Source organism: Lycorma delicatula, chromosome 8 (genome assembly GCF_047948215.1).
Source record: "Lycorma delicatula isolate Av1 chromosome 8, ASM4794821v1, whole genome shotgun sequence".
NCBI classification, from domain to species: domain Eukaryota; kingdom Metazoa; phylum Arthropoda; class Insecta; order Hemiptera; family Fulgoridae; genus Lycorma; species Lycorma delicatula.
In genome coordinates, this window is record NC_134462.1 from 43,645,824 (window position 1) to 43,673,748 (window position 27,925).

Here is a 27,925-nt window from a genome sequence, read left to right on the forward strand (position 1 = left end):
ATTCTCAAAGTATACTGATACAGGAGTATACTTGAGTAAAGTATAATAGTAAAGGAGAATACTATAATCAGCAAACAGTCATGACTGCTTAATCATTTGACTTTATTTTATATTATTTTATTCTCCTGATGATGGTCTAAGGACTGAAAGATCAAGAGAAACATATTTAATTTGCTGAAAAAGGTGGATTATCACTTTTTTGATCATTTTTAATAACTTAGAAAGTAAATAATTACTGCGTATAAAAGAGTTATACCATTTTTTTTTCATCTTTGAAATTTAAAAATAAATAATCCTTAACAGCAGAGTAGTGTGAATAAATATGATCGATACCCTAATGAAAATATACAAATTAAATTTTAATATAGAATGAAATACTGTGTTCTGAATTATATTGGAGAATAGGATTCAAAATGTTACAATATTCTTCAAATTATAACAGTTATTTATGTGCCATTAACCGAATTCATCTCTCAAATAAATTTCTGTACTAAATGTTTTTACTAAAAATTCTTAAAACTAATTGTCACTTGACAGTTCTTTTAGAGTTCATAACTACAAGCAAACTTAAAAAAAAAAATAAACAGAAAGGAATCGGGTAAAATAATATAAGGTAAATGTATTTTAAAATATTTTAAACATTTAAGTTATTAATTGAATACAATTTTTTTTGTATCTAAAGAATCACACTAAACAACTAAAACTTCTAAATGTACAGTAATAAATAGGTCTGTCATGGGTATCATAACCAAAACAGTTGTAGGCTCTAAGACACTCCTGAAAATGGCTTTGCCATGCTCAAGAACAAAATCCTATACAACTTCCAAATAATGAAACATTTAAAGTCAAAATGGTGAAACATTTAGCCTCACAAATGACACCTTCATTTTGTACAGTGAAGAAAGTCAGTTGTAAACTTAACACTCAATGTGTAATATCTCTTACAAACTCAGTTGTTTTACGTGCACCACAGCCATAAGAAAAAATAATGTAAATCACGATACTTTAACTCATCTTCTGGTACTAGAATTCAGAACGTTTTAATTGACAATTACAATCCACCAATATTAACATATTGAGATTTTACTATAAATATGTCATTGATATAACTTGCCTCCCGGGTTTGTTTCTTGAAAGTTAATTTTTATGACATGCTATTCAAATCTTTCAAAGTTTAACAACCAGTGCAAACTGACTGAATGTCACAACTGGTATTTAACATTATTAACTTCTGGTTTATGGTATGCTACTTCATCCTCTCAGTTCAACAATCAGTGTAAATTGGCTGAATGTTACAACTGGTATTTTACATTTTTAGTCTCTGGGCATACTCATTTTATCATCCAATTATGATTGTCATAATGGTTTTCCTCCTATGGTATTACATTCACAATTCATTTCTGTAGTTACAATCTTATACATTACAGCAATGAAACTGCAGAAAAAAAAATTTAAGTAATGTAAAAATTATCATACAATTTACATCACATCCAATATGAACACATATTTTAATGAATAATCAAAATACACGATCTTGATAACCCGTATCGACCATTGATGATGTTGGTTTTGCATTAGCAGCTGATGGTATGGCACCTTGATGATGATGAGGTCTCATATTACCAGGCCTTCTTGGTGGTGCAAGATATTCAAACATACTTTGTGTATGCTGAGCTAACATTTTTGATAAATCACATGGCATTGGATCGGTCCAAAAGAAATCATGATTTAATGCTGAATCAGAATCTGATCTCTTGCCAGGATCAAGAACAAGCAATTTATCAAGTAGATCGCATGCAAAAGGATCTTTAACGTATGGTTTTAATCGTTCCTTAACCTGAAACATAATAAAATCATTATCATTAATTGTTCAGAAAACTTAAAGAATTAAGATAATTTGAAATGGTTTTTAATAGCACAGTTCAAAAATATACTGGTTACCTTATGACTAAAACATTTATATAAGTTACACTTGTGCTAATCTGTTAATAAATAAAACTTATATACAGTTCTTGAGGCATTTTTTTACACTCTTATTATTTATTTTTAGATGAATTTTATTTCTTGCAGAATATAGTAGTAGATGAATATAGTAGTTATTCAGGCCGATCTCGAACCGTGCAGCCAGAAACAAGTTAACAGATATCCCAAATGAAACAATAACATGACTATAAAAATGTAAATATAACTATTTATTTAATTACAGATGAAATGGGCTACAACACACAACACATTATCAATAATATGTTATTTATGAAATGTTGTATATAAATTTTAATACATAGATTTATTTTGCCATCTTTATCACAATGATGATATTTCAATAGATCAACGAAAAACTGTTCACAACTACAGAAATATTTTATATTTTCAAACATTTTTATCATCTTTTCTATCATAGTAATTAAAATGGGTAGCGGATCTTGTATTTTAACTAAGAAAACATGGAATTAAAAACAACAATATTTATTCTGAATAAGATAAATATGAATAAAATAATTAATTTATACCTTTCTTTTCTGCCCACGAGGCAATTCCATTTTATTATACAAGTCTAAAGACTCGACACCAGGCCAAACTTCAGGTGATATAGAACCGCATAATTGGGATATTAATGTCAATTGCTGCTGTTCAGTATTTCCTTGCATAATTGGACTTCGTGTCCACATCTCAGCCATTATACAACCAGCTCCCCAAAGATCAACTGGAGGTCCATAATTTCTATCGCCAAGAAGAAGTTCAGGAGGCCTATACCACAATGTTACAACTCTGTTTGTGTATCTGAAAACAGAATGCAAGAAAAATTACAATAAAGCATATTACAAAATACTAATGACAAATCCTTCATAAGGAACTGTAAAATACACATATAATACATTTGTTAATAAATTTTCTATAAGTTCAATAAATTATTAGATTTCAATGCTTTGACCAACCACATCAAACTGGTTGATTCTTAATGTAGAAAATTCATTTTGTAATCACTGATCACAAAAACTGCAATATTTAAGTATAGTACAGTTTCTTTGTTAAATTTTTCAATAGTTTATTATTTCAATTGGTTAAATTGACTTTATTTTGAATTGTTAATTTTGAGTATTAGATTTGTAACAAAGACCTTCTCAATAAAATTTATTGATAAAATCATTTCCATTTTAAAAAAAAAAATTGGAAGAAAATAACATAATCTATGATATATTCCATTAAGAAGGAGTTATTATAATGCTTTCAAATTGTATGCCTAATTTAACTATTAATCCATTACACTGCTTCATGACAATGCAAGACTAACAAGATAAACTTCACAAAGAGAAAAAATTCAAGAGCAACATTTTTGAGAAATTACTCCTAGAAATATTACTGAAAAAATTTATAAATGAATACACTTTCAATGAGGTTGCCATTACCCATAAATCACTTTCAGAGAATGTAGATAGAGTTTAGTTTGCTGAATGATGAATTTCACAGAAATGTCCGTTAGTTTTTACTAAGAAATTGACCTTAATTAATAAAACTATATGGACAAAGTTATACTTTCTGCTATAAAAAATATTACAAGTTAAAAGAGTGAGTGTTACGCAAAGCTATTTCTGAAGCATGATTTGACCTTGGTGACTAACAAATCAATTGAAGGCAAACAGCTAGTATTGCTGTGACACATAAACTACAGTTTCCTTTCCCCCCCCCCCCCCAAAGTATAGTTTTTATAATATCAGGTCTTTAAGAAACTGAATATATAATTATTAATAACTATTAACTATTAATAAAAAATCTCAAGTAATAAAAAAAATAATAACAGATGAGACTTGAAACACAACCTGCTTCATATCAATCGCATATGGCAAAGGTCAGGCTACAGTTTGAGATTTCCATCATTTAACTAATAAATAAAGGAAATATTGATAAAAAATCCCGAAGATGACCAATAATATTATAACTGCAAGTAATTATCGTAATAACTATTAAAAGTGTAAGCACTAAAAAGTAAAATAAATAAACACTTCCTTTAAGAAATCAAAGATAAACCCTTAATCAGATTTTTATTATTTATGAAAAAAAAACCTTTTGAAACCTCACTCTGAGCCATATTTAGAATACTAGTAGTAATGAAAGCAATAGATACTGCTCATTTGTATTGAAATAAACAAGCTGAGCTTTACAATGAAACTGAATTTATTAAAATATTGTAAATCAAAAATAAATAAAAGTACAAACAGAAAAGTCAATTATAGATGATTTGAAAAGATTAACCGGTACCAAAAATAATCTTATTGTATTAGCAATATTGTAAACACTTCTGCTAGGACACCAGATAATTCTGAATGATGAATGTTGCAAAAGTACTGTCAATAAGGTATGACCTAAGAGGAAACACAAAAATGATAACTAAATCTATTTAATCTATGAACATTAAAAATTAATTAGTATGTTCAGAAAAGCATGATGCTGAACCGTTTTGGGAGACTAGTTTTAAAAGGCAAATGTTAAGCTTAAGGACAGACTAAAACACTGAATTAAACCACTGAAAATAAACCATCTTAACACATAGCTGCTGATAGAGAGACTGAAGATTATGGGTTGTCAGGAGTGGCAGATATGTTGATGGCTTGACAATGGAAACTTGTTTCCATCATCACACCTTGTTTAAGAAAAATAGCAACCACCAAATTGAAAAAAAATGAAAAATTGTCACAAATTTATTATTTAATCTAATATTAAGGAACATGAATCCTAAAAATTTTCATAGAATCGAAAAACACATTTGGATGTAACTGTATCACAAACCTACAAACAGATGAAATGCCAAAAAATTAAATTATTAGTACACTGCTATACTTACTTATATATGTTACTCTAAAAGTCAGCATTAAAAACAGAAACACATTAATCATCAGCTATAAAAAGAAACTAGCTATATAATTACCTGTTTACTTGACCATTTTTTGTAGCACTGAATGCCCTAGCCAAACCAAAATCAGCCAGCTTAAGAACACCAGTCTTAGTTATAAGAACATTAGCAGCTTTCATATCTCGGTGTAAGATCTATACAAAATTAACACAGAAATTAGTAAAAGCTGTATATAAAATATAATAGATCTGCTAATTGCAGAGTTTAGATTATTAGTAAAATAAAAAATGACTAAAATTTAAATATGATTTATTTTTGGCACAGGCATTCAAAGGATCTACTTTATTTAAATTTTACAGTTTATTTTTTTGTCTTTCAATCTTTATTTAAACAAATTAAGCTCAAACTATATTAAAAAAAAAATAGATTTTCAATACGGTTCAAATTTTCAAATTTATTCTAATAATCAGACAGGCAATTTTACAGCATTGTCTGTTATAACTAACAGCAAATAAACTATTAATAAAAAAATAAATAACAAATGAGACCTGAAGCATAACTTGCTTCATATCCATCGCATATGGCAAAGGTCAGGCTACAGTTTAAGTGAGATTTCTATCAAAATAACTTTGATAAATAAAGAAAATAATAACAAAACCCTAAGATGACCAATAACATTGTAACTGTAAATAATTATTGTAATAACTATTAAAACGTAAGAACGAAGAAGTAAAATAAGTAAGCACTTACTTTAGGAAAGTAAAGATAAACCCTTAATTAAATTAAGATATAAAACTAGCCAGAATTCACGTGCAGATTTTAAAGCAGTATATAAGTAGTTTATCAACAGGTTGACTGCTATACGTCAAATGAGGTTACGACCCACTAATGCTGCAATATTTTTTTTTGGTTTTTGATATTATTTTGGCCTACTTATACCATATATTGAAATCAAATTTGAATTTTCACAAAATTATTTCAAATATTCAAAAAAAAATTTGAGAAAAATTATGTCTTGCAGCATCTGAAAATTGCACAGGCAAACCAAGACATAAGTTTTTGTCACAAAACAAATAACATTTACTAAAAAAAAAATCATACAGTACAATTTATAAAATAAAATGTAAAATTATTTCAACTACTCACCGGGAATGATCTGTTTTTGAAAAAACATAACTTGAAAAATACTGTCTATTTATTTGAATCATTATTTTTACACTATTTACATTTATATTTACATTACAAAGAAACACTGCTAACCGGTGTACAAATCACATACACTAACAAAATATTTTATAAAAACTAACTACAGTATTGTTTTATGTCCCCTACATTGAAGTGTTTATTTGGTCTTAATTACATGATTCTCAAAAAAAATCTAAACACATGTGTGGGCTCTGCAACCATTACAAAACATCTTAATTTGTTTGATTTTTTTTTTTAGTACTAGACCTTCCAACTACAGATACTACTTTTTTTTTGTATCATAATTTAGATCTGTATGTTTTGTCATTTTTATTAAAATATGTTTTATAAAAATCAGTATATTATATAATTTTCAGATTTTGTTTTACAACTGATTTTAGGAAAAAGCTAATGATACAATTGGAAACTACACATATTGGATAACAAAACTGTACATAAAACGGCATGAAAAGTGAGACATACAATGATATCTCGCCTCTCAATTGGAGTAAAGTTCCAACACACAAATTTATGTCTTGTAGTGCTCATGGTAATTATCGCCGAAACACATTTTCAATTCTTATACCAGTCACTCTGTTAACTATACAAATTATTATAAATGCAATTTAAACAGCAGATCTAGTATCACCGATTTTCATCATAGTAGAATACCAGTGGAAGCAAAATCGACTGATGCTTTGCAAAATTGCATTAATGATCTTATGTGCAAGAACAAATGCATAAAATTTAGTAAATGACTAAAAATTTGTAGTGTCAGTATACACTATCCATTCCATTATCCATAAATTGAATTACACCAAAATGTGTTAAGAGGTATTGAGACAGTCAACTCAAAATCACACGACACAAATTCACTTTTGCACAGCACTTAAGTGACAGTTTCTAGTAAAAGGTACTTGTGATGAAAAATGGATTCATCATTTTTAGCCCGTTCCAAATGTCCGGGTATGGATGAAATGGAAACATCCCATCCAAGTTCACCCACCAAGAAAAAATTCAAAACCTACAGGTCAGTTGATAAAGTAATGCTGATAATGCTTTGGGTCTATGAAGGTCCAATTTACTGTGATTATTTGGAAGAACAATCAACAGCGAGTACATTGTAACACACTAGAAAATAAACTGAATCCTGCAGTAAGGGTGAAATGTCCTGATTATCTCTCAATAGGTGTAATTCGTCAGCATGAAAAGACCTGTGTCCATACTATAAAAAACAAGGAAGCCATTTAAAAATTGGTTGGGATGTGTTGTAACATCCATCTTAGTCTCAGATTTTTTTTATTTGGTCCTTTCGGAGTTTTTACATGGCACCAAGTTCAGCAACAAGAATGGTGGCTCAGACATCAAGGTGAAAATTCTTTATTTTTGGACTAAGAAAAATGACAAAAAGATAGGACAAGTACCTAAATGTAGAAGGCAGGGGATTATGTTGAAAAGCAGTGTTGGTTTCACTGTCATTGAATAAATAATCATTTTTCTACAGTCATTTTTGTTTAATTACTTAACAATCTTTGTCTTTCACATGTATTTCTGACGAATTATTACTTAAGTAATAATTAAATTATTACTTAATTTAACTTAATTAACTTAAATAATATTTATTATTTAAGTTTACAATGTTGGAACTTTAAAAATGTAGATGCATAAAAAATCACAACTCTAGCCTTATAAGTTGGTTTCAAGTAAGTGCAGTAATATATAATTTTACATTTGAGGCGATAAAAAAGAGGAACATTTTTGACAAACTGTTTCTGGACCAATATTAACATGAAATTTGTTCATTATTTTTAAGAAGAAGAATATGCCTACTAAGTTTAGCAGGAATCTTCTGGAACACCCTATGTTCCAGAATAACATTAAAGCAAAATATCATTAAAGCAGTTAAAGGACTTATTTAAACCATTTAAGTTTTAACCACCATGTAAGTTAAACAAAGTCACTCGCTTAAAAACACATTTGTCTTTTACCCATAACATAATACTGATATACAAAGTTTTTATTACACAAATAATTTTGGCTTATTCTTATCTATTTTCTGATGCTGAATCCAAATATGACCTCAAATGATTTGTTCCACAGGTTGCTATTTTTTGTAATCATCACTCGTAGAAAATTAAAATTATTAAAATGATTTATTTTCTCTATTAACACAAAACACTTGTAAAGATTTGTTTAAGTCAATGTTAGTATTAATAATGAAATATGGATATCTGATAATATATGTAAATGAACCATATTTAAAAAATGCATCAGAGTGGAATAATTTGAATTGAACAGCGTGACCAATATGTATTACACCAGAGAATGTCATCAATAACAGTTCATTCATTCCTTCTAGGAGTAATAGATGAACCATCGAAATTAAAGTTAATTAAAAGCTTTCATTAATTCCATTATAAGTGATATATATTATGTGATCGATACAAGTGAGCCTAGAAATATAATCACTACTTTTGCTGTAGAATAATAATATCAGAAAATCAGTTTTTTTCCTGTGTTTCATGCAGATATCATGAGTTTCATCTTTAGATTTATTCATATTTTTTTCTGATACAGACAGGTATTGTTTTTTTTATGGTTCATATACATTGCTTTTTGTGAATTGTTAGCAATTTATATAAAAATTCCTCGTAATTGAATGAATCATAGAAATCTTTGCTACATGTATGGTAAATTAACTTCTAAATCTCAAAAAATAAATATTATTCCTTCAATTAAAAGCCTAACTCCTATGTTGGAAGTCATGACATATACCTTTTACTGTTCCTATTGTAAAGAGAGTGCCTAATGACCACTCAATAGACTGTTATTTTTATATCATATAAATCAAAGGCATCACAAGTACATTCAAAATATCTATTGCATTTTCTACTGAATTTTATTGCATTTTCAGTAAGATCTATTCCACACAGTCACCTGTTTATAGACCACCAAAAACATGGAGTTGAGAAGAAAATGTTGATGAGGAAGGCTGTGATGATGTTTACAATATAATGAAGAGGAAAACAATCCAAATTTCCAAGGTAAGAGCATTGAACTTCACAAAATTACTAAATAGAACTTAATGACCTGGTTCTTTCTCTTATTTGTCTAAAATGCAGTCACAGTTACTGGTTTCAAGGTAAAAAGCTTATAATCTCATTGAAAATGGCACTAAAATATATGTCTTCTGTGTTAGGTAGCAAGAATTTAGCACCTGTTCTCCTTATAAGGTAATATACTCGTAGTGTACTGCAATGATATAAATTCTTTATAGGATTTATTACCACAGAATCACACTCCTATGGAAGTTGTTTGTAAATAGATTTCTCTAAAATGAATTTAAAGGTTCTTTTTCAAAATGAAATGAGAATGAAAATGAAAAAAAAGTACCTATGATAATATAGAATCTTTTCCGATGGTGGTATAGTGTGAAAAAGTAATCTTGGTACATAGTGACTCCTGAAGGTGATGACCATTTTACTGCACAGTTATACTAAAGTACTTCTTATGCAAGTGGGAAGTACAAACACGAAAATCCACTACATTAAAAAAGAATGGTCATGAAAAAAGCATTCACATCTGGGCAGAAAGATGTTATTTGTCAATCTTTTGTAAATCTAGGGAATGTATATCTTCCACCGTTACTTATAAAATTTGGTTTGATGAAAAATTTTGCAAAGCAATGGACTGTAATGCCAAAATCTCTTATATCATCTGAAGACCAAGTTTCCCAGGATCGGTAAGAATATCTCTCAAAAAAGGAATATCTCATGGACCACAGATACATAAGCTAATGAAGGATTCAGACTTTAAATGAAACTGAAAAAGAAGCTTGGGAATTGTTACAAAATAATGTTAACAGAAAACACATTTCTTGTAAATACTGTAATTAAAAAAAAAAATCATGTTATATATATCATATGTTTTAACTCCTCAGAAGTAATACAAAGCAAGTTGGATAATTTCTAACCAACAAATTACACAAAAGACACTAAGGCAACCACATTAAATAACATATTTGATATAATATGGATAAAATTAAAACAGATTAAATAATATATATATTGTATCTGATTACACATGATTTATATTCTGATATAAAGGGTAAAACAACTACATTAAAATTAATGTAAAATACAATTAAAAATTCAACATTGATGGTAAGGATCAAAAGAGCAACTTTTGATAGACAAATTTTGATCAAATGCTGTGTTTGATGATTAGAAAATATCTATCACTTTTAGAAAGCAATCTAGTAGAGGAATAATAAAGAAAACTGTAGTATAAATTACATTAAATAGGCATCTTGTAATATGATACATAAAAAAAGTTTGTTTACAAATTTTATTCCTTCATTATAATAAGCTAGTAATGAAAAGAATACATTTTTGAAATGCGATTTATATAAGATTATTGAAAGTAAGTTTACTTACTTAATAAAAGTTTACTTTTTCATCTAGATAACGCTATACCTTTAGAAGGAAAAGTAATGTAATACAAGGTATGTGAGAAAAGTAATGAGACTGACTTTTTACTTACCAAAGTTTTTATTTTTTTCAATTAACAATATTATCCCCTTCAAAGTAGTTCCTTTGGGCAGCTATACACTGGCGGAGTCGTTCCTACTCCTGGTAGCAGCACTGGAAGGCTTTAACTTGTAGGGTTTTAACTGGTCGGTCACAGTCTTTTAAATGTTCTCCAGAATTCCAAAATGACATCCTTTTAAGACAAATTTCAATTTTGAGAAAAGGAAAAAGTCACAAAAAATTCCATGATGGAAATGGCCGTGTGACATGGGGCATTGCCACGAAGCACCCACTTATCTGCAATGTCTGGTCTCGCATAAATGACTCTTTTCCTGAGCCTTTCAAGGACACCTTTGTAAAACACTTGGTCAACAGTTTGTCCAGGAGTAACAAATTCTTTATGAACGATACCCCTACTGTCAAAAAAGCATATCAGCATGGTTTTGATCTTTGATTTGCTCATTCAACATTTTTTGGGTCGAGGAGATGATGGAGCGTGCCACTCTTCGCTTTGCCACTTTGTTTCAGGATTGTACTCAAATATCCAGGATTCATCACCTGTGATCACACAATTAAAGAATTCTTGGTCATTGTCAATTCTCTCAAGAAGATCAATAGACAAGTTTCCTCAATTGTCCTTCAGTTCCATTGTGAGGTTTTTCGGCACCAATTTCGCACAAACCTTTTGCGTGTCCAAATCATCTGTCAAAATTTGATGTACGGTGACAGTGTTTAAATTTAACTGTTCACTCATCATCCTTATTGTTAAATGATGGTCTGATCTCACAAGAACCCTCACACACTCAACGTATTCGTCATATTTTGAAGTTGAAGGTCTCTCTGAGCGAGGTTGAGCATGTGGAAGGTATGAATAAACCGGTCTAGCACAGACCAGTAGACACAGCATTGCCAGATCGCTCTCAGTATTATCAATCTCATTACTTTTCTCACACATCTCATATGTCCAATTTGGGCATATATGGTTTTTTTATTTTAAGTTTTAAGGCAAAAAATAAAAATCTTAACTGAATTAAAAATGGTAGAATAAAAAAAAAACTACTTCTTAAATGTACACCAACAATATAATAGGATAGATAAGATTATGAAGAAGCCAACCTGCCCTAAAAGGTAAAGTAAAAGCTTTTTACGTGTTATTCACTTACAGCCAGCAAATTATTACTTTACTGTTTTTAAACATTTAATCAAACAGTTTAAACTGAAAATAACTATAGTTTAATAAATAAAACTATACCCACCTTATTACTGTGTATATAATACAGTCCATTTAATAACTGTTGCATTACTTTTTTTATTTCCCCTAAACTAAATTTTACATTGACATTTGATAAAAGTCCGGCTAAATCATGTTCACAGAAATCAAATATTAGATAAAATGTAGAACGATATTTATTGAATTCAGTAGCTGTAACAAACAGAAAAACATGATGTTTAAATTATTAATATAATTAGTAATAACATTATGCAAATAATTTTTTTAAATTAAATTGTATTGCTAAATTAATTTTTTTTTACATTTTGAGAGCAGACTGCAACAATTTTATTTAGCCATGAAGAACTACTGTATGTAATTTAGATATTTAGATCTGATCAGCTCTGACTTTATCGCAATGAAGTTTTATCAATTTCCAACAGATCTTGCTGGATATAGTTGGTAAAAAAGGCACAGTATTTAACTAATGATACATTTAATCTTTGTTGCTTTTCAGTATTTTATCCTAAAGAAATTTTTAAATTACTTGATCCCAAAGTTCAATTCTTAAGTAACAAAATTGAACTGTCAATATGATAGTTTTCCAATGAATTATATTACGTTAATTCATTTTAACAAAATTAAATTTTCTTTTGTTTTGTTAAACAGAACAAATATTTCAAAATTAGTGGATAATTACGAAGGAAATAAGACTGTTAGTAGAAAGGTTAGTATACAAAAAGCAAATGAAAAAATACAAAAAATAACATCTATTTTCCATCCATAAACAAGCAATAATTAGATTAATGCAATCTAAAATATTTATTTACCATATTTAAAACCACAAAATTTTTTCTTACACCTAAAATATAAAAAATATACATCACTATAAGTATAGCAAAAATGAAAAAAAACATGCAAGTGCGAACTTCTAACATTTAGGCAATGTCATGTTTCATATATATAAACATTTATGCAATCTCATGTTTTACAAGCTACAGCTATTAGAAGCTGGTAGCACATGTACGAGAAATAGTAAATGTTATTTTTATCCTTAGCCAAATTAATCAGTGAAAGGGTTAAATTAATAATTTGAATCTAATTAATAATCTTTTTTATAATAATAAAATAATTTATTACTTTATATTACGAGAAACACACAGCATTTTCTTACTAAAAATTAATATAAATCATTATTATAGAACAGATTAAAAGGTATACACATTTATAAGATGTTTGTTAAAAAAAGGTTAAAATTGAAATTTTCCTTCAACAGCATATTTATCAAGAAATGATCAGTATAAAATAACTGAAAAAATAATACATAATATTTTATTTTTTTGAAGATATAATTTTTTTAATAAAAAACGAAAACCAATAAAATATTTACAAAATATTAAATAAATAAAAGATCCTCAAATCAGGAAGTAATGAAGCATAATGTCTCTAATAGTGAAGTATTTTTATTTAAAAATGTTGTCCGTAAAATTAGAAGATAAAATTTTTTATTGAAATCTTGAAAATCTGTTATTTAAAACAGATATATGGAGCATTTTTCTCAACCTACAATTATGTATATACTTTGCAAAAATGATGGGTACTTAAAAGGTTGAATCATCTCTCAAATTCATATTTGCTAATCTTGCAAAAAATCATATCTGCTTTAAAAAATATAATGGAAAAAATATTCTGAATGTGTATTCTTTACTGCAGAAAAACTGTTAACTTTATGCATATGTAAGTACTAACTATGCTCCAAATGAGTCTTACATGGAATGAAAATTTTAATGATGTCAATGACTAACATTTACTTGAATAATCAACAATTAATATTAAACAATAACACACATGAAATACAAATAGCATAAACATTGTCATTAATGTACATAGAGTACATTCTTTCTCACTATAAATACATGTTAAACATTACTGCTGCTGCTGCACACTGGCAAACATTAAATCAATCTATACCCTCACATGCATTTGTATAAGGGTGAATCAAATTTAAATGGTAATTTTGCTATTCTACACAGCAAGCAGTTGTGCTGGATGGCAAAAGGGGGGTTAATGTTCGGTATGTTTGAGAGGAGGAACTGGCTTTGTTAGCTCCTCCACTCTGTTCTGTTGTCCGTAGAGCGATGAGTAAGCAAGAGATTCTGCCGTCTGTTGCACAATGTATAATCATAAGTTTTTAAGTAATGAAGATGTTAAACACAAAGAGATTTTAACTCGTTTAAAGGTACATTTTGGAAGCAGTATATTGTCGTAGAACCAATTGTATATGTGGCCAGACAATCTAAGGCCAGGTGAGAAAGTGTAAAAACAAACCAAGCAATCACCTTCAATAAGAAGACATCGCATCAGAATTGGGTATCTGCTATGGGAATGCTCAATCCATTACCACTGATCATTTTGGCTTTAGAAAAATTAGTGCTCAATGGATTCTGAGGTTGTGACCAAAATCAAAAACATGTCAAATTGGAGATCTGTGAGGACTTCAGAATCGATTTTATATATATTTTAACACAATGATAAAAAGCTGACAGCTATTTTTAACTTTCTTTCCATACATGAAAAAATGAAACGCCTTATTTCCAGGGAAATGATGTCACCATTTATTGTAAAAAAAATAATTACTACGTGAATAAAATATAAAAGGTATTTTTTTAAAAAAAAAGAATCTTTTGTATATTATTTTCAACATTTTCCATTATTTTTTTTTAATTTTAATTTTTCAGTTTATTATAAATATATATATATATTTTTTTTTATGTTTAATTTTCATAAAAAATCAAACATATACATTCAATCATGAGAGTCCTCTTAACAAATTTTTTTTATACATATTCAATAAATAACTATCTGACAAAAAAGCATTAGACTATTACGAAGTACTACATGTAACAAAATATTAATATCTGCCGTCAACAAGACAAACAAATTGATAGTTATATAAGGGACGTACGAATTTAGAGGATTATCAGATATCCAACCTCTGACCTGGTTTGTCCCAACTGCAAATGACAACATCCTCACAGTGACTATCTTGCTGTAATTATTTCAAATTAAATAAAATATCCTTAATGGCCAACGACTTACTTTGGCACATTGCTTTCAAATGAAGTTTAATTTTTGTATTTTATTATTCTTTTATCACATAAATTTGCTCTATTAAATAGAGAAAATATAATATATATATATATATATATATATATATATATTTTCTTACATAAAAAAAAGTATATATGTATACATATATATTTTTTTTCTTGACAGAATGGTCTATTAATTTGCTTTTAGCAAATTTTACTTCCAATATTTTGTCTGTATAAATTACATATGTACAAGAGATGAATTGTTTTTCTTTTAGTAAATATTTGTTCAGTCTACTGCCGGTCTCTAAATATTTGCATTTTTTTGGACTTGACATGCTAATGTGTGATATCATGTTTAGCTCAAGAAAAAAGAATTTGTAAACTACTTCACTTTTTCCCTTTATTAGTAATATAGGACAACGTTGAATACTTGTTAAACTAGCTAAGCATGTTTCAGACTGACTTGTACCTCCTGTCAGGTTGACTACAATCAATTTGGTTATGACACCTAATATCCCTAAATGTCTATTACACAGCCAAAAATTTGTTACGGCAAAACCTTAAAATACACACTACAAAAATCAATATTCCAAAATAACATACCTTTAGTCCTACATATTTCTATTAAATTTACAACATTTTCCTGTTTCAATAATTGAAGAATACGTATCTCTCTCAATGCAGTAATAGGAAACTGAGAATAAAACAGAGATATTATTAATATCCAGAAAGATATATAACAAATAAAACTGTAATAATAATATAAAAAAGATATAATAACACATGTAAAAGTATGACAAATTTTTAAAAAATAATGTATATTTGAAATCTGCTGTCATAAATATTGCTCATGCTTTCTTGGCCAAATGTAGGAAAATATGATTCCTCCTTTGCCAATTAACGTTTTGCCGACTTCTTACAGTTTTCAATGCAAAGTAACATGTTAAAATGAACACACCTTTGTTGGTTTACATCCATGAGGAGATGTATCTGTTACTTATTTTATGGATAAAAAAATAAATGGATCTTCTTTGTATCATCGTTTTAACAGTCATAGCAATCAACAATGAATCAATCAGTCATATATCAGCTATGACATCATTTCTTGTTAGAGTTTCACATTGTAATAAAATTTTGGTTATATTTTACTTCCAGACTGTGCATATGTACACCCACTTCTAATTTTTAGTATTGTATATTTTGTACTCTTGTACTTATGAATTTCAACGAATGGGTTCAAGATGGGAGATGTTGTGATACATTTTCTTCAGGAACGTGTATTTTACGTAATCAGAGAGGGTGTAATCACAGTCATGATATGATTTCAAGAACAGGGGTAAAAAAATTGGTGCAATTGTTAAAAAAAAAAGACTGCAGACAATATAAACAACTAAGAAGCAATACATTTTTAACAGTTCTAAACTATCTTTCCGTGAAATTGTCTTATTTATTGTTGGGGTAAGGGATTGTCAACTAAATGATTCTCCGTGGAGAAACTAGAAATAAATCACAATACTAGGATTGACCAAGTTGGGCTTGTTCTAAAATGGATCTTTGGAGATACTGTAGAGATACTAAAAAGTATTTTATGGTTAAAATGGAAAACAGAATGCCGAAAGTTTAATTTCAGTAATAACACAAAGAATATGACCAGGTACAACCATAATTTCAGATGAATGGCATGGTTTTATAGAGGCATTTGAAATTTTATTATAAAAATGTAAACCACATATATATGAGATATGTAACAAGATAAACTTATGTAGAGACGGTTCATTCAACAACATGAAATTAAACATCAAATTTCAACATGACATTTTTTGAGGGTGAAGTTGGCAACCTTGGGAACACATTTAATCAGCTGTGCAATCAAAATTAATCATAACATAATCTCTTTTATTGACTGCAGAATGTCATGACTGTTTGGTTTGAAACGTGTATGCCAGAACAGCAACATTCAGTGATACGATTTTTGCTATCACAAGGAGTGAAACCGGCAGAAATTTATTCAAGAATGTTGAAACAGTATGGTGAAAAGTGTTTAAACTGCAGTAACATGTATAAGTGGGTGGAGCAGATTAATTTGGGATGAACAAATGTGACTATACTCCATCAATCTGGAAGACCAGTTGAAGTTTCGACTAACATGCTGCAAAATCGCATAAATGAATTTATTCGCAAAGATAGCCGAGTTAATATTTCCCAAATTGCTAGTTTGTGTATCATTAGTGTTAGAACCAACCAACTGGTTGCATTCAATTATTCATGATATGCTGAATAATCACAAAACATGTTCGAGATGGATTCCAACATAGTTGACTCAAGCCTATAAAAACACCCAGATTCACATTTTTTTTGAACTCAAAGAAAAAATTCAAAACTCAGTCGGTAAAGTGATGCTGATGGTCTTCTGGGACTCACAAGGCCCAACTTCTAGTGACTATTTAGAAGAACAATGTATCGTGAACAGTAATTATATTCTAACATGCTCCCACAGAAAGTGAGACCTGCAATAAGGCAAAAACATCATAGGGCTCTCTCAAAAGTTGTAATTCTCTAGCATAACAATGTGGATACCGGTGTTCTTTGGTGGTTGGGTTTCAATTAACCACACATCTCAGGAATGGTCGAACTGAGAATGTACAAGACTACACTTCATTTACACTCATACATATCATCTCTGAAGAATTATCTAAACGGTAGTTACCGGAGGTTAAACAGGAAAAGAGAGAGCATAACAATGTGCTTCCCCACATCACTTACAGAACAGAAGAAATGTTCAAGAAGTTGGGTTGGGAGGTGTTTTCACATCCTCCTTACAACCCAGACCTCACCCACGTCCAATTTTCATTTGTTCGGCCCACTCAAAGATTTTTATGCGGCAAGAAGTTTGACGACAACAAAGTAGTAAAAAAAGTGAAACATGAGTGGTTTAAACAGCGGGAATCAGAAAGCTCACGGAACAGTGGGGCAGTGTCAAAATTTTGCTGGAGACTACGTTAAAAAGTAATGCAACTCTCATCGTCATTGAATAAATAGTTTTTTCTCTACATCAATTTGAATTGTAAATTATTGAATCTCCCTAGTAATTTTGTAGACCCACATACAGCACAACATATACAGATGATTGAAAGCACATGGACTTGCAAAGCACAGAAATAAGGTAGAATTTGGGACAAACAGAGCACTGTTGGACAGCTATTTGGCGGAATTCATGTGGCAACATCACAATAACAGTCATGTTCTTTTCAACCAAATACTTTAAGATATAGCTGCCTATTGGCCTCCATTATGAAGGTAATTTTTATTATTTAAGTAAAATTAATAATAAATTAATTACAATTACTACAAATGACATTAAGGATTTAGTTAACTGCACCTCACTGTCACCTTACAAAAATGGTGATACATAACGGAGAATATCAAAATAAACTTCAAAAGATCCATGAATCATAAATGCAAAGATATGCCATGAACATCAAGAATATCCAACAATGGTACAGAATGGTCAGCAGTCTGTGAACATCGGTGTATATGATATACCATATGTTTCAAGGACTCGTAAAAAATAAAGCAGCAATGTTTAGGCTGTGGCCTAAGAATGACACTTAGGCCATAACAGCATGAAAAACATAACAGCAATAAACAACAGCATGAAAGCACAGCTTCTTTTCACGCAGCTTGAAAATCCATACACAGTTCGCCACATATGCATGTTTTTTTAATGCGAGCTGTTGTTTGTTTGTGCTCTCCACAGACTTTTCTACACAGAAAATTTATATTTCTACACATTAAGCTGAAAGGATACCCAGTCAAGTTTTTTTGAGCATTATAAAATATCCATATTTTTATTTAAAACATTATCTAAGGTTGGATGAAATTAGAAAAAGTGATACTGTAATGCGGAATTGTATAAGTAAAGAAGAAAAGCTAGCAGTAACATTAAGGTTAGTATTAATTCTTTAAAACATATATTTTTACAATGCAGTTTATTTTTTATAAAATTACAATTATCAGTTAATTTTAAATATTAAGAAAGGGCAACACTGGATCCTCATCTTCTTCATACAACCGTCTAACTGCTGTTGATGGTGCCCTCGATGTGACCGATGACAATGACAAGGGGCTGTTAACAGGGGATGGAGTTGATATGGAAGTGCTCTGGCACGAATTATGATTCAGATAACTGTACGTCTGGATAAGTTGCATAAATTGAATTTGAAACTGAAGCTTGTCACTTTGTTTCATCTTTTTTATATGTGGCAACTATGACATCAGAACATTTCAACTAGGTCCTGCATTACTTTTGTGGGCTGTTGTTCTAAATTTGCCTGCAGGACACTGAGAATTTCTCTTTCAAATGGATCTGACTTTCGCTTGTGTGGCATGTGTAAACACGGGTAAGCAACAATAACTGGTTCTTCGGTTCTCATTGGTGGTGTTTCACTTACTCATTCATCATTTCATGATCAGTATTCATGTTTCCCACAGTCCTGATTATAAAAACACATTCAAATAACCAACAAAGAATTAAAATACATCCAAAAACTTAAGAAAGAAGCATTTCTTTTTAGAATACTAATTGAACATTATATTTGTTCTGTACAAAATGAGGAGACAAAACATTTACAATCAGTTTTAGAAGTGATGAAGGAAGAGTACGTGAGACAACTAACTGTGGAAGAGTGGAGGGCAATCAGTGATCAATATGAAAAAAGGGCAAATTTTCCTCATTGCTTGGGTGACAATTGATGGCAAACATATAAGAATTACAAAACTGTGGAGTTCTGGTAGTAAATATTTTAACTACAAGAAGTTTTTTTCTATTGCGTTAACGACTGTAGTTGATTTTATTTCCAATATATTGATCTTTTGGTCACGAAGGAAACTCAAATATATTGAAAAAAACTGAGCTAAGTAAAATAATTTACCAAAAAACAACCTGTACCTCTGCCTAATGATCCACCTGGACAACCAATGCCCTACATTTTTGTAGCTGTAGAAGCTTTTGCTATGTGTGAAAATGAGACCGTATCCTGCAAGAGGATTAACTTGGCAGCAAAGAGTTTAAAACTATAGGCTGTCCAGAGCACAACGTTGCGTTGAAAATGGATTTGGCATATTAGCAAATAAATGATGCATTCTTTATCGCCAATTGATGTTAGTATTGATATGACCAACATCATTATGCAAGCATGATGTATGCTTCACAATTTCATAACACACCAACATTGTTACCTTGTCATGCCCACTAGAAAGTATTCCTGCAACTGAAACATGAGGAAACAAAATTGGAGTTGAGACCAGAGTTACCAAAAGTTACTTCTGTTCTCCTGCAGGTTCAGTGCCCTGGAAAAATCGTTCTTGTAATATTGCAGCATAGGAACTTTATTAGTGCAAGTACACAGTACATGCTACTAACTAGTAAAGCAATAATTTTGTATCAAATTCTTTAAATTGTGTACTAATAAGTTTTCTATAATACCCTCTTATAGGCTGTAACTATCACCTACTTAAAATTTAGGTTATAAATTGTAATTTAAAAATAAAATTTAATTTGAATTACTACTTACAACATTAGATTTTGTGTTTTTACCAATCTGTTCCAATTTTTCACCAACAATTTTTCTTAGTCACAGCCATCCAAGCATCTCTTTTCAGTTCATGGTTTTTGAAATCATTATACCTTGTATTATAAAGATGTGGATATGTTTCAATTTCAAGAATTATAAGCTAACTATCCAAGTAGTATTCCACAATATAATTATTTTAAATGTAAAAAATTGAAGAAAATAATACATGAATATAGCAACAGAAACAGTGATCTGCAGCAGAGTGTTTTCATGTGCATGTGGTCACTTACTGAGCTTGAAAAGTAGGTCTGGATGCAATTGCCAGTGGGCGACCTTGAGAACCCAACAGTCAAACCCCACACCAGCAGGAAACCAAGCTGCACCACGCCTATGCTACAGCAGTCTGTCTGTGTACAAATTAAAGTTCCACTTACCAACGATTTTAAAAGTATATATCCAAGTACTTTTGGGACTGTTACTCTGTTGTCAGGGATTTCCCAAACGATGTTAATTCAAATTCAATGTTCAAGAAATAAAATTAAATTGTACATCAATAAGATTGTAACGTCATATTCGTAAGATATTTGCGACTATTACATATAACAATATTATATTACAGATAATAGTTGAATGGTTATGAAAATGATATTATGGTCTTATTGACATACAATTTAAATTTATGTTTTGAACATTTGAATTTGAATTAACATCTTTTGGGAAATCCCTGATGATGGAGCAATGGCCCTGAAAGTACTCTTGATATAAACCTTTCAAATTGTTGGTTTAAAAATGTAACTTTAATTTATAATATTGAATTAATACCAATGGTGCCAAATGCTTAGTAAATTAAGCCTGTCTATGTTTTGAATTTGTTTTCATGTTGCATTTTGGTTTGAAAAAACGCTTGTGTGGCCGTAGCCTTATTAACTTTTACATGAAAAATGACTATCATTATAAGAAATGATGCAAAACAATAGCCACATGTTCCTTATAATGATAGCATAATCAGTAGAAAGTATTCTGATACTTAAGCATATTGATAGTAATACTATCATTATAAGGAAGAAATTATCAATGCTATTGTAATAACGAAAATTTCAGAAATTTTTGCTAAGTACTTTCCAGGCAAACTGTCACATGAAATCACTATACAAAATAAAATTTAAATGAATGTCCTACACATCTCTTCCTCAATTTTACCATGACTTATTTACCACTCAACCCCTACCTTGCCATCTGACTTTCAACTAATTGGAAAGTTAAAATAACATTCCAGAAGAATACAGTTTGACCATGATGAAATAAAAGAAGCAATATTTTTTTAGATATAAAGGGACATTTGATAGTTTGGTTTATTATAAGAAAGAAAGATTACCAATTCTGCAATTGAGTACATATGAAAGTAAAAAAAATAGCAATGAAAAAAAAACATTTCTTGTTAGGCATCTTTTGCAGTAAAGTGCTAATTAAACACAAACAGTACATAAGGAAACTAAACTAAATCAAAACAGTAATTGTTATAATTGAACAATTTTTATTAAAAAAAAAGGTTCCTCTAATATATCAAAAGTAAAAACAGGGTTAGTAAATCAATTTAAAACCAATAAACTAATCATTATCTAAATAAGTACCTCATCATTTTAACAAGTCACTTATATATCATAAAGAAAATAAAATAAAATGTTAGGTCACTCAAGTCATTTCCAATCTTGAAAAATAAAATGTGACATAATTAAACATTTTTACTGGTATAAAACTGAAAGAAGGATGAATAAAAAGGGATGCGCACAATTCCAAAATAGTAATAATCATTTATGGCAAATTATTATACTATAAATTTAAAAAAAAAAATTGTTTTTTAATACAAGCTTAAATAAAATCAAACATTAACAACATGTGGGATGACATTAAGAGAGTTGTCCTAAGTTTTAATTCTAGATTATAAAACAAATCTTGGTGAAAATAAAAATAAATATATTTTTAAAATTGCAGATTCCATTTAAATTAACTTAGAGCATAACAATATACAGTAATGTTTTAAATAATGGTGCCAGAATAAACTTTATCTACTTCAACAGTTCTCATTTTAATTTCAAATTAAAATATCACGTGAGAGATACTTCAGCTTTTCTCAGAAGAAAGTTATGGCAGAGAAGTATAAAATTACATATTTAATGAATGAAAACCAAACAAAGTAGTTGAGGTTTATCTGTAAGCCAATTAAATGACATAAACAGCTCATTCAGATACTTTGTCAAGACTATTACTAATTATAGTAATTAAACTAACCCATCTAGAATATATATCAAAAATAAAACAACTCAATTGTAATTTATTTTAATAATTTACTGGTGCTTTTTGGTATCGGGTTTCAACTAATAACAAGCCACAGGAGTGGTTGATATGAGTCTGTTCCAAACTACATATTTACCAGTACATTTACATTTATATAGCAGCTACATCGGGCCTGGCAAGCTGGTATCAGTAATTGCATTTGCCTATACACAAACACATACCCAGACCTGGTAAATAGCTGGAAAAATGATTGGAGAAAACAATATCTTGCCATTTTTCCAAACAACTAATTACATATAAGTAGTCTAGTGATGGTTGTAATTTTATACCAAAAATAATTGTGGGACCAACATAAAACTACCGTGAAGTTTAAAATTGGCCCAAATATTACACACTTCTTTCAGCTTTCACATATCATCTTAGAAAAATTCTTAAATTGATTCCAGTAAGCAAAGTGCTTTAGAAATTTGCCTTTTTGTTTTATCTGTACTTTTACTTTCCAAAAAAACATAACTTAAATATCAAAGAACGCCTACTCTTTTTAATATGTATTATAAACTACATAATGAATGGTGGAAGGTAATAAATTCATAAGCTCTTCCCAACACATTGTGCAGGGTGAGCAACTTAAAACTGAGCTGGCTTAAACTACAGTTCTTTGATTGTTATTTTTAGCATGGGCACCATGCCACCAACACTGCTGCTATTAGTGTCATTATTGGTTGTGTAGTTTACTATTCTTGTCTTCTGTAATAAGTGTAAATTGTTCACGCTTCAATGCAGTATTATATTCTTTGCAGTTGTGTTCTTTTATAATGCCTTATTCCATTAAGGAAAGGATTGGTGTAGTTGAAGCTTATCTGTTCAGGAACCTTTCAACAAAAGTATTGAATATTCATGAAAAAATGTCTGAATGAATGCTTTATAGAAGCATTCCTGACATTGGGGTCAGCTTCACATGGAAATTGAAATAAACAACCTTCTGTTAGGACTATAGCTGATATTCAAAGAAGTATTTCTGCCAATCTGAAAAATTTATGTAAAAATTGTCACAATAAAGTGATGTAAAAATACTCAACTTGCTGTAAGATTCTTCAAGATAAATTTGAAAATTTATTGTGTAATAACTTAAAATAACAGATGTGTCGAAACACCTAAATTATTGCAACTATAGATGGACAGATAGACCTGATGCTGTATTTTATGAAAGACAAGGAATCATAGTTTCATTATCTAGGCATAACTCCCACAACATCAGGTATTGGATGATTAAAAATCATCATGGGATGTTTGAGCTTCCATATCAAAATAGAAAATTGATGTATGGTGTGGGGTATTCTGATAATTATTTAGTGGGACCAATATTTTTTGACCAGATATCAATAGAGTTCCAGCATTCAAGTCCTAGTAAAGTCAGATATTTTTACACGGATCTGAATACTAGATCGTGGATACCGGTGTTCTTTGGTGGTTGGGTTTCAATTAACCACACATCTCAGGAATGGTCGAACTGAGACTGTACAAGACTACACTTCATTTAACTCATACATATAATCCTCATTCATCCTCTGAAGTATCATCTGAAAGGTAATTACCGGAGGCTAAACAGGAAAAATAAAATAAAAAGATATCAATAAAGTGTATCCCACAATTTTCAAAAAATTCTTCATTCAGTTAATAGAGGCAAACAAAAATCCAAAACATTGACAACACTTTTCATCAGGTGACTCAATATAATCACTCAAGTCAAGCACAAAAGTCCATTGCTGCAGAGGACATTCACTTCAAAATTCTTTTGTAAAAATGTGGTTTTGTGTAAACACAAAATTTTATATATGTTTTCTCACTCTCATTTCATTCATAAAATGTTACATGTCACAACTGTGTTTACTCTGTAGTGATTCAGCTTTAAGTTGCTCACCAAATATGTAACTGCAAAAAAAAAAATGTTGGATGATATAAAACCAATGCTTTATGCTATCTTATAACAGGATTGTGGGGTGGAAAAGATGAGGTCCATACATTTTACAACAAGAGTAAAAGTATAAATATTAAAAGTACATTGGTAGATACTAATAAAAAAACAAAATATAACCAAATCATTATGAATAGTGTTGTTGCAGAAATAGGAAGGTTTATATTTTCTTTAGTTTGTAAATCAATTACATGTAGTTATGTTATTGCCTTCTTAAGACACCGGTAATATGATTTGGCTAAGTAACCTGTTATTTGCAACATTAATGTACAAAACAAACAAAATTATAGCTTCTAGTATAAATTTATTATTTAATTTTAGCCAAGAGGGTAAACAATTACTAAATAAAATAATATTAAACAATATAAATGAAGGTTGTATAAATGAGTTTTGCTATACTTACTAATATTCTTTTACATATTTTTTCCATAAAAATAGATATTAATTTATAATTACCCCTTCTTTCTCATTATCCATTAAAACTTTCTTCATAGCCACAATTTTTTTTGGATTCTTCTTTTCTCTTGCTTTAAATACTTCACTGAAAAATAACAAAAAAATATATAAAATAACTTTACAAATAAGTATTTGTAAACTTAAAATGTTTTTATAAAAAAACATTTCAAGTGAAACTATTATTACACCCTGATTGATCTTCTAACAAGATTTACACCTAATGCAACTTTAGAAGTACAGGATTTAAAAAAGAATAAATGAGAGAAAGGGATTTAGGTACTTATCAGTTAGTACTTTGTTTCTTAAAAGTGTTGGTAAGTTTTTTGAACTTTCCCCGAGTCTTTTTTTAATTTTGTTCAGCATCATACATTGAATGTATTCTGTATATGTGACTAGATAACCTTTACACTGTGCTACAATAAATAAATCTTTCATTCTGATCATTACATGACTATACAGTATGTAGACCACATCACGAATGAGTTGATATACTACTCACTAGCTTGGGTAGAAATGAACTGCCCTAATATCTAGATAGCTCAAGGAAAACTGTCATAAAACTTTGTACAGAAAAGCATCACAAAGATCATTATTTATTACATAAAAAATAAATGTTATTTAAGTCCATATTAATAGTTGAAAATATAAATAAATGAAACAATATTAAGGGGTATATATATATATATATATATATCAAGATAATAAACATAAAAAATGAAAAAATAATTCAGAAAGAGTAAGATATTTGAGGAGATATTTATGTACATATTGAACAGAAAGTGAAATTTAAATATTTTTAAATTGCTGTTATTTAAAAATTCATTGCCATGCTAATATTGTTATGTTAAAAAAAAAATTAACTGTATTTTAAACAAATTGGTGGTGCCTTTTTAAATGGTTTGCCAATCTATTAACAACTGCTACAGAAACAGAATAAGGCCCTTTCTTATTTGTTGATTTACATAAAAATCAGTTCAGCAAAGTTGAATGGCATTATTTTTTTCTATAGATTGTTCTTTTTAGCAAAGATTACACATTCATAAATATAAAGACAAAGATAAGTTAACATTTTTGATTTTCTAAATATCAGTTTACATGACTGAAATATGATATTTACAGGCACCAAAGAATGATTCGACAGCCCATTTTGCTATCTTCTAAACTCATTCTGATATTTTGGGAGTAAATATACATTTGAATAAATGAATGAAAAACAATTTTTGTATAACTTAAAAGTGTGTTTATTTTCAATTTGGTAGGAAATGAATTTATATCCCAATTTAGCACAGGAATTAAATCACTGAATAATTTATATGTGAATGCAAGGAATTCATGACATTTTACTTCTAACATACCAATAAAAATATATGTTTTGTTGCTTTATATGATAATATCAACATAGCATTCGCTCCATTTTTTTTTTTTATGTTCTCATCTAATATAGTACATCAGCATTTTGTGTGTATAAAAATATTTCAGCAGAAGAGGTGAACCCCTAAAAGTAAGCTAAAACTAAAACAGAAGGAATACCTAATAAGGTGAGCATTCCATTATTGAATAATCTTTATATTACAGTTTGTGCTAAAGTTATGATTTCAGGTTGTTATGCATGCATTTAGAATACTGATGGTTTCTTGCACATGAATAAAATGCATACTGAGCTACATTTTTCATGAAAATTTTTTTGTCATTTTGAATGTTATTTTTATGTCATTCAGGCAATAGTTATTGCATAGTTTGAAGTTTCCTAAAATTAAACATGGTTACCCGAAGAAAAAAGTAAATAAAATCAATTACCCATTAATGGATGTACTAATAAACATATTATAATTTACAAAATAAAAGTGCAATGTACTAAAAAGGTGCATGACCAGACGTAAAAATTGTCTTCATTAATAATGATTAAAAAAAGGGCTAAACCCTGTAATTAAACCACATAAAATATAAAACTTCTAACAAAAATTATAAATTTCGTTAAACTTCAACCACTCGATTTACTTTAAAATAAATCAGCTTAATTATTAAACCGCACATCTCATGATACATTTTATAACTCATTCAAAAATGTTAAATACGACCTAAGGAAATACTTTTCAAAAATAGTTATTGCAACATACAAATTTAAAAATCTAGCAGTAAATCTTAAACGTGTAGAATATATTACTCTTCTCACAAAGTCTAGCAAAACAAATGAGTAGAAGGTAAACAAACTAGTTTTATAGAAATAATATTTATCCAAACAAAAAATCAAATAACCTCAAAAAAATATCTTACCCGAAAGTTCCTTGTCCGATTTTTGCAATTTTTTCATATTTGGAAGCTTCATCGCAAAATGGAAAATCAAACTCTTCTATATATTTTTCTTTTTCTTTTGTGTTCATAATACTAGAAACATTTGTTTCTGTTAAATTTCCCCTGCCTAACATTATGATAACTGTATTCACTGACTGTACTAGTAATGAGAAAACTAGTAGTAAACGAGTCGTTCCTTCGATACAATTCTTTATACTGAACGGAAGAATTTGGAATCGATTTGCGGGAGAAACCGATTCTGTTTACGATTCTCAACAATGAATTGAATGGGCGATAGGAAACCAATCTTTCAGTTACGATTCGATTCATAGTAATCTTTCTTAAGGAGTCGAATAAGAGAAGAATCGAAGACATTTAGTAGGTATGCTTCAGTTGAGTCGAACAGGAGTTTGAAGAAAAATGCTCCGCTAAACATGGGTGAAGAAGAGAAAGAGAGCATTCGCAT

At 29.4% G+C, this 27,925-nt stretch overlaps 1 protein-coding gene across 2 annotated transcripts; it reads right to left on the minus strand.

Annotated features, from left to right (window-relative positions):
• Nucleotides 1–599: 599 nt before the first annotated feature.
• LOC142328807 (cyclin-dependent kinase 9-like) lies at nt 600–27,657 on the minus strand. 2 transcript variants are annotated; one of them, XM_075372853.1, is made up of 8 exons: nt 27,442–27,657; nt 25,168–25,252; nt 20,732–20,848; nt 15,472–15,562; nt 11,820–11,986; nt 4,925–5,043; nt 2,511–2,781; nt 600–1,837 (listed from the first exon to the last, which is right to left on the minus strand). In XM_075372853.1, exons 1-8 carry the CDS (start codon nt 27,591–27,593, stop codon nt 1,520–1,522), a joined length of 1,320 nt encoding a protein of 439 aa, XP_075228968.1. In that variant the 5' UTR covers nt 27,594–27,657; the 3' UTR covers nt 600–1,519. The 2 variants fall into 2 exon arrangements, with proteins under 2 accessions (XP_075228968.1, XP_075228967.1); XM_075372852.1 differs by lacking the exon at nt 20,732–20,848 and having other exon boundaries at nt 27,442–27,654.
• Between the last annotated feature and the right edge of the window lie 268 nt (nt 27,658–27,925).

What these genes read in the sequence shown, in the direction of transcription:
- LOC142328807 (XM_075372853.1), bottom strand. Translation starts at nt 27,593, where the DNA reads ATGTTAGGCAGGGGAAATTTAACAGAAACAAATGTTTCTAGTATTATG. An exon ending in TGGATAATGAGAAAGAAGGG is followed by an intron (nt 20,849 to 25,167) that starts GTAATTATAAAT and finishes ATTTGTACACAG; the next exon opens with ACAGACTGCTGTAGCATAGG. An exon ending in AGACCTACTTTTCAAGCTCA is followed by an intron (nt 15,563 to 20,731) that starts GTAAGTGACCAC and finishes TTTTATTCTCAG; the next exon opens with TTTCCTATTACTGCATTGAG.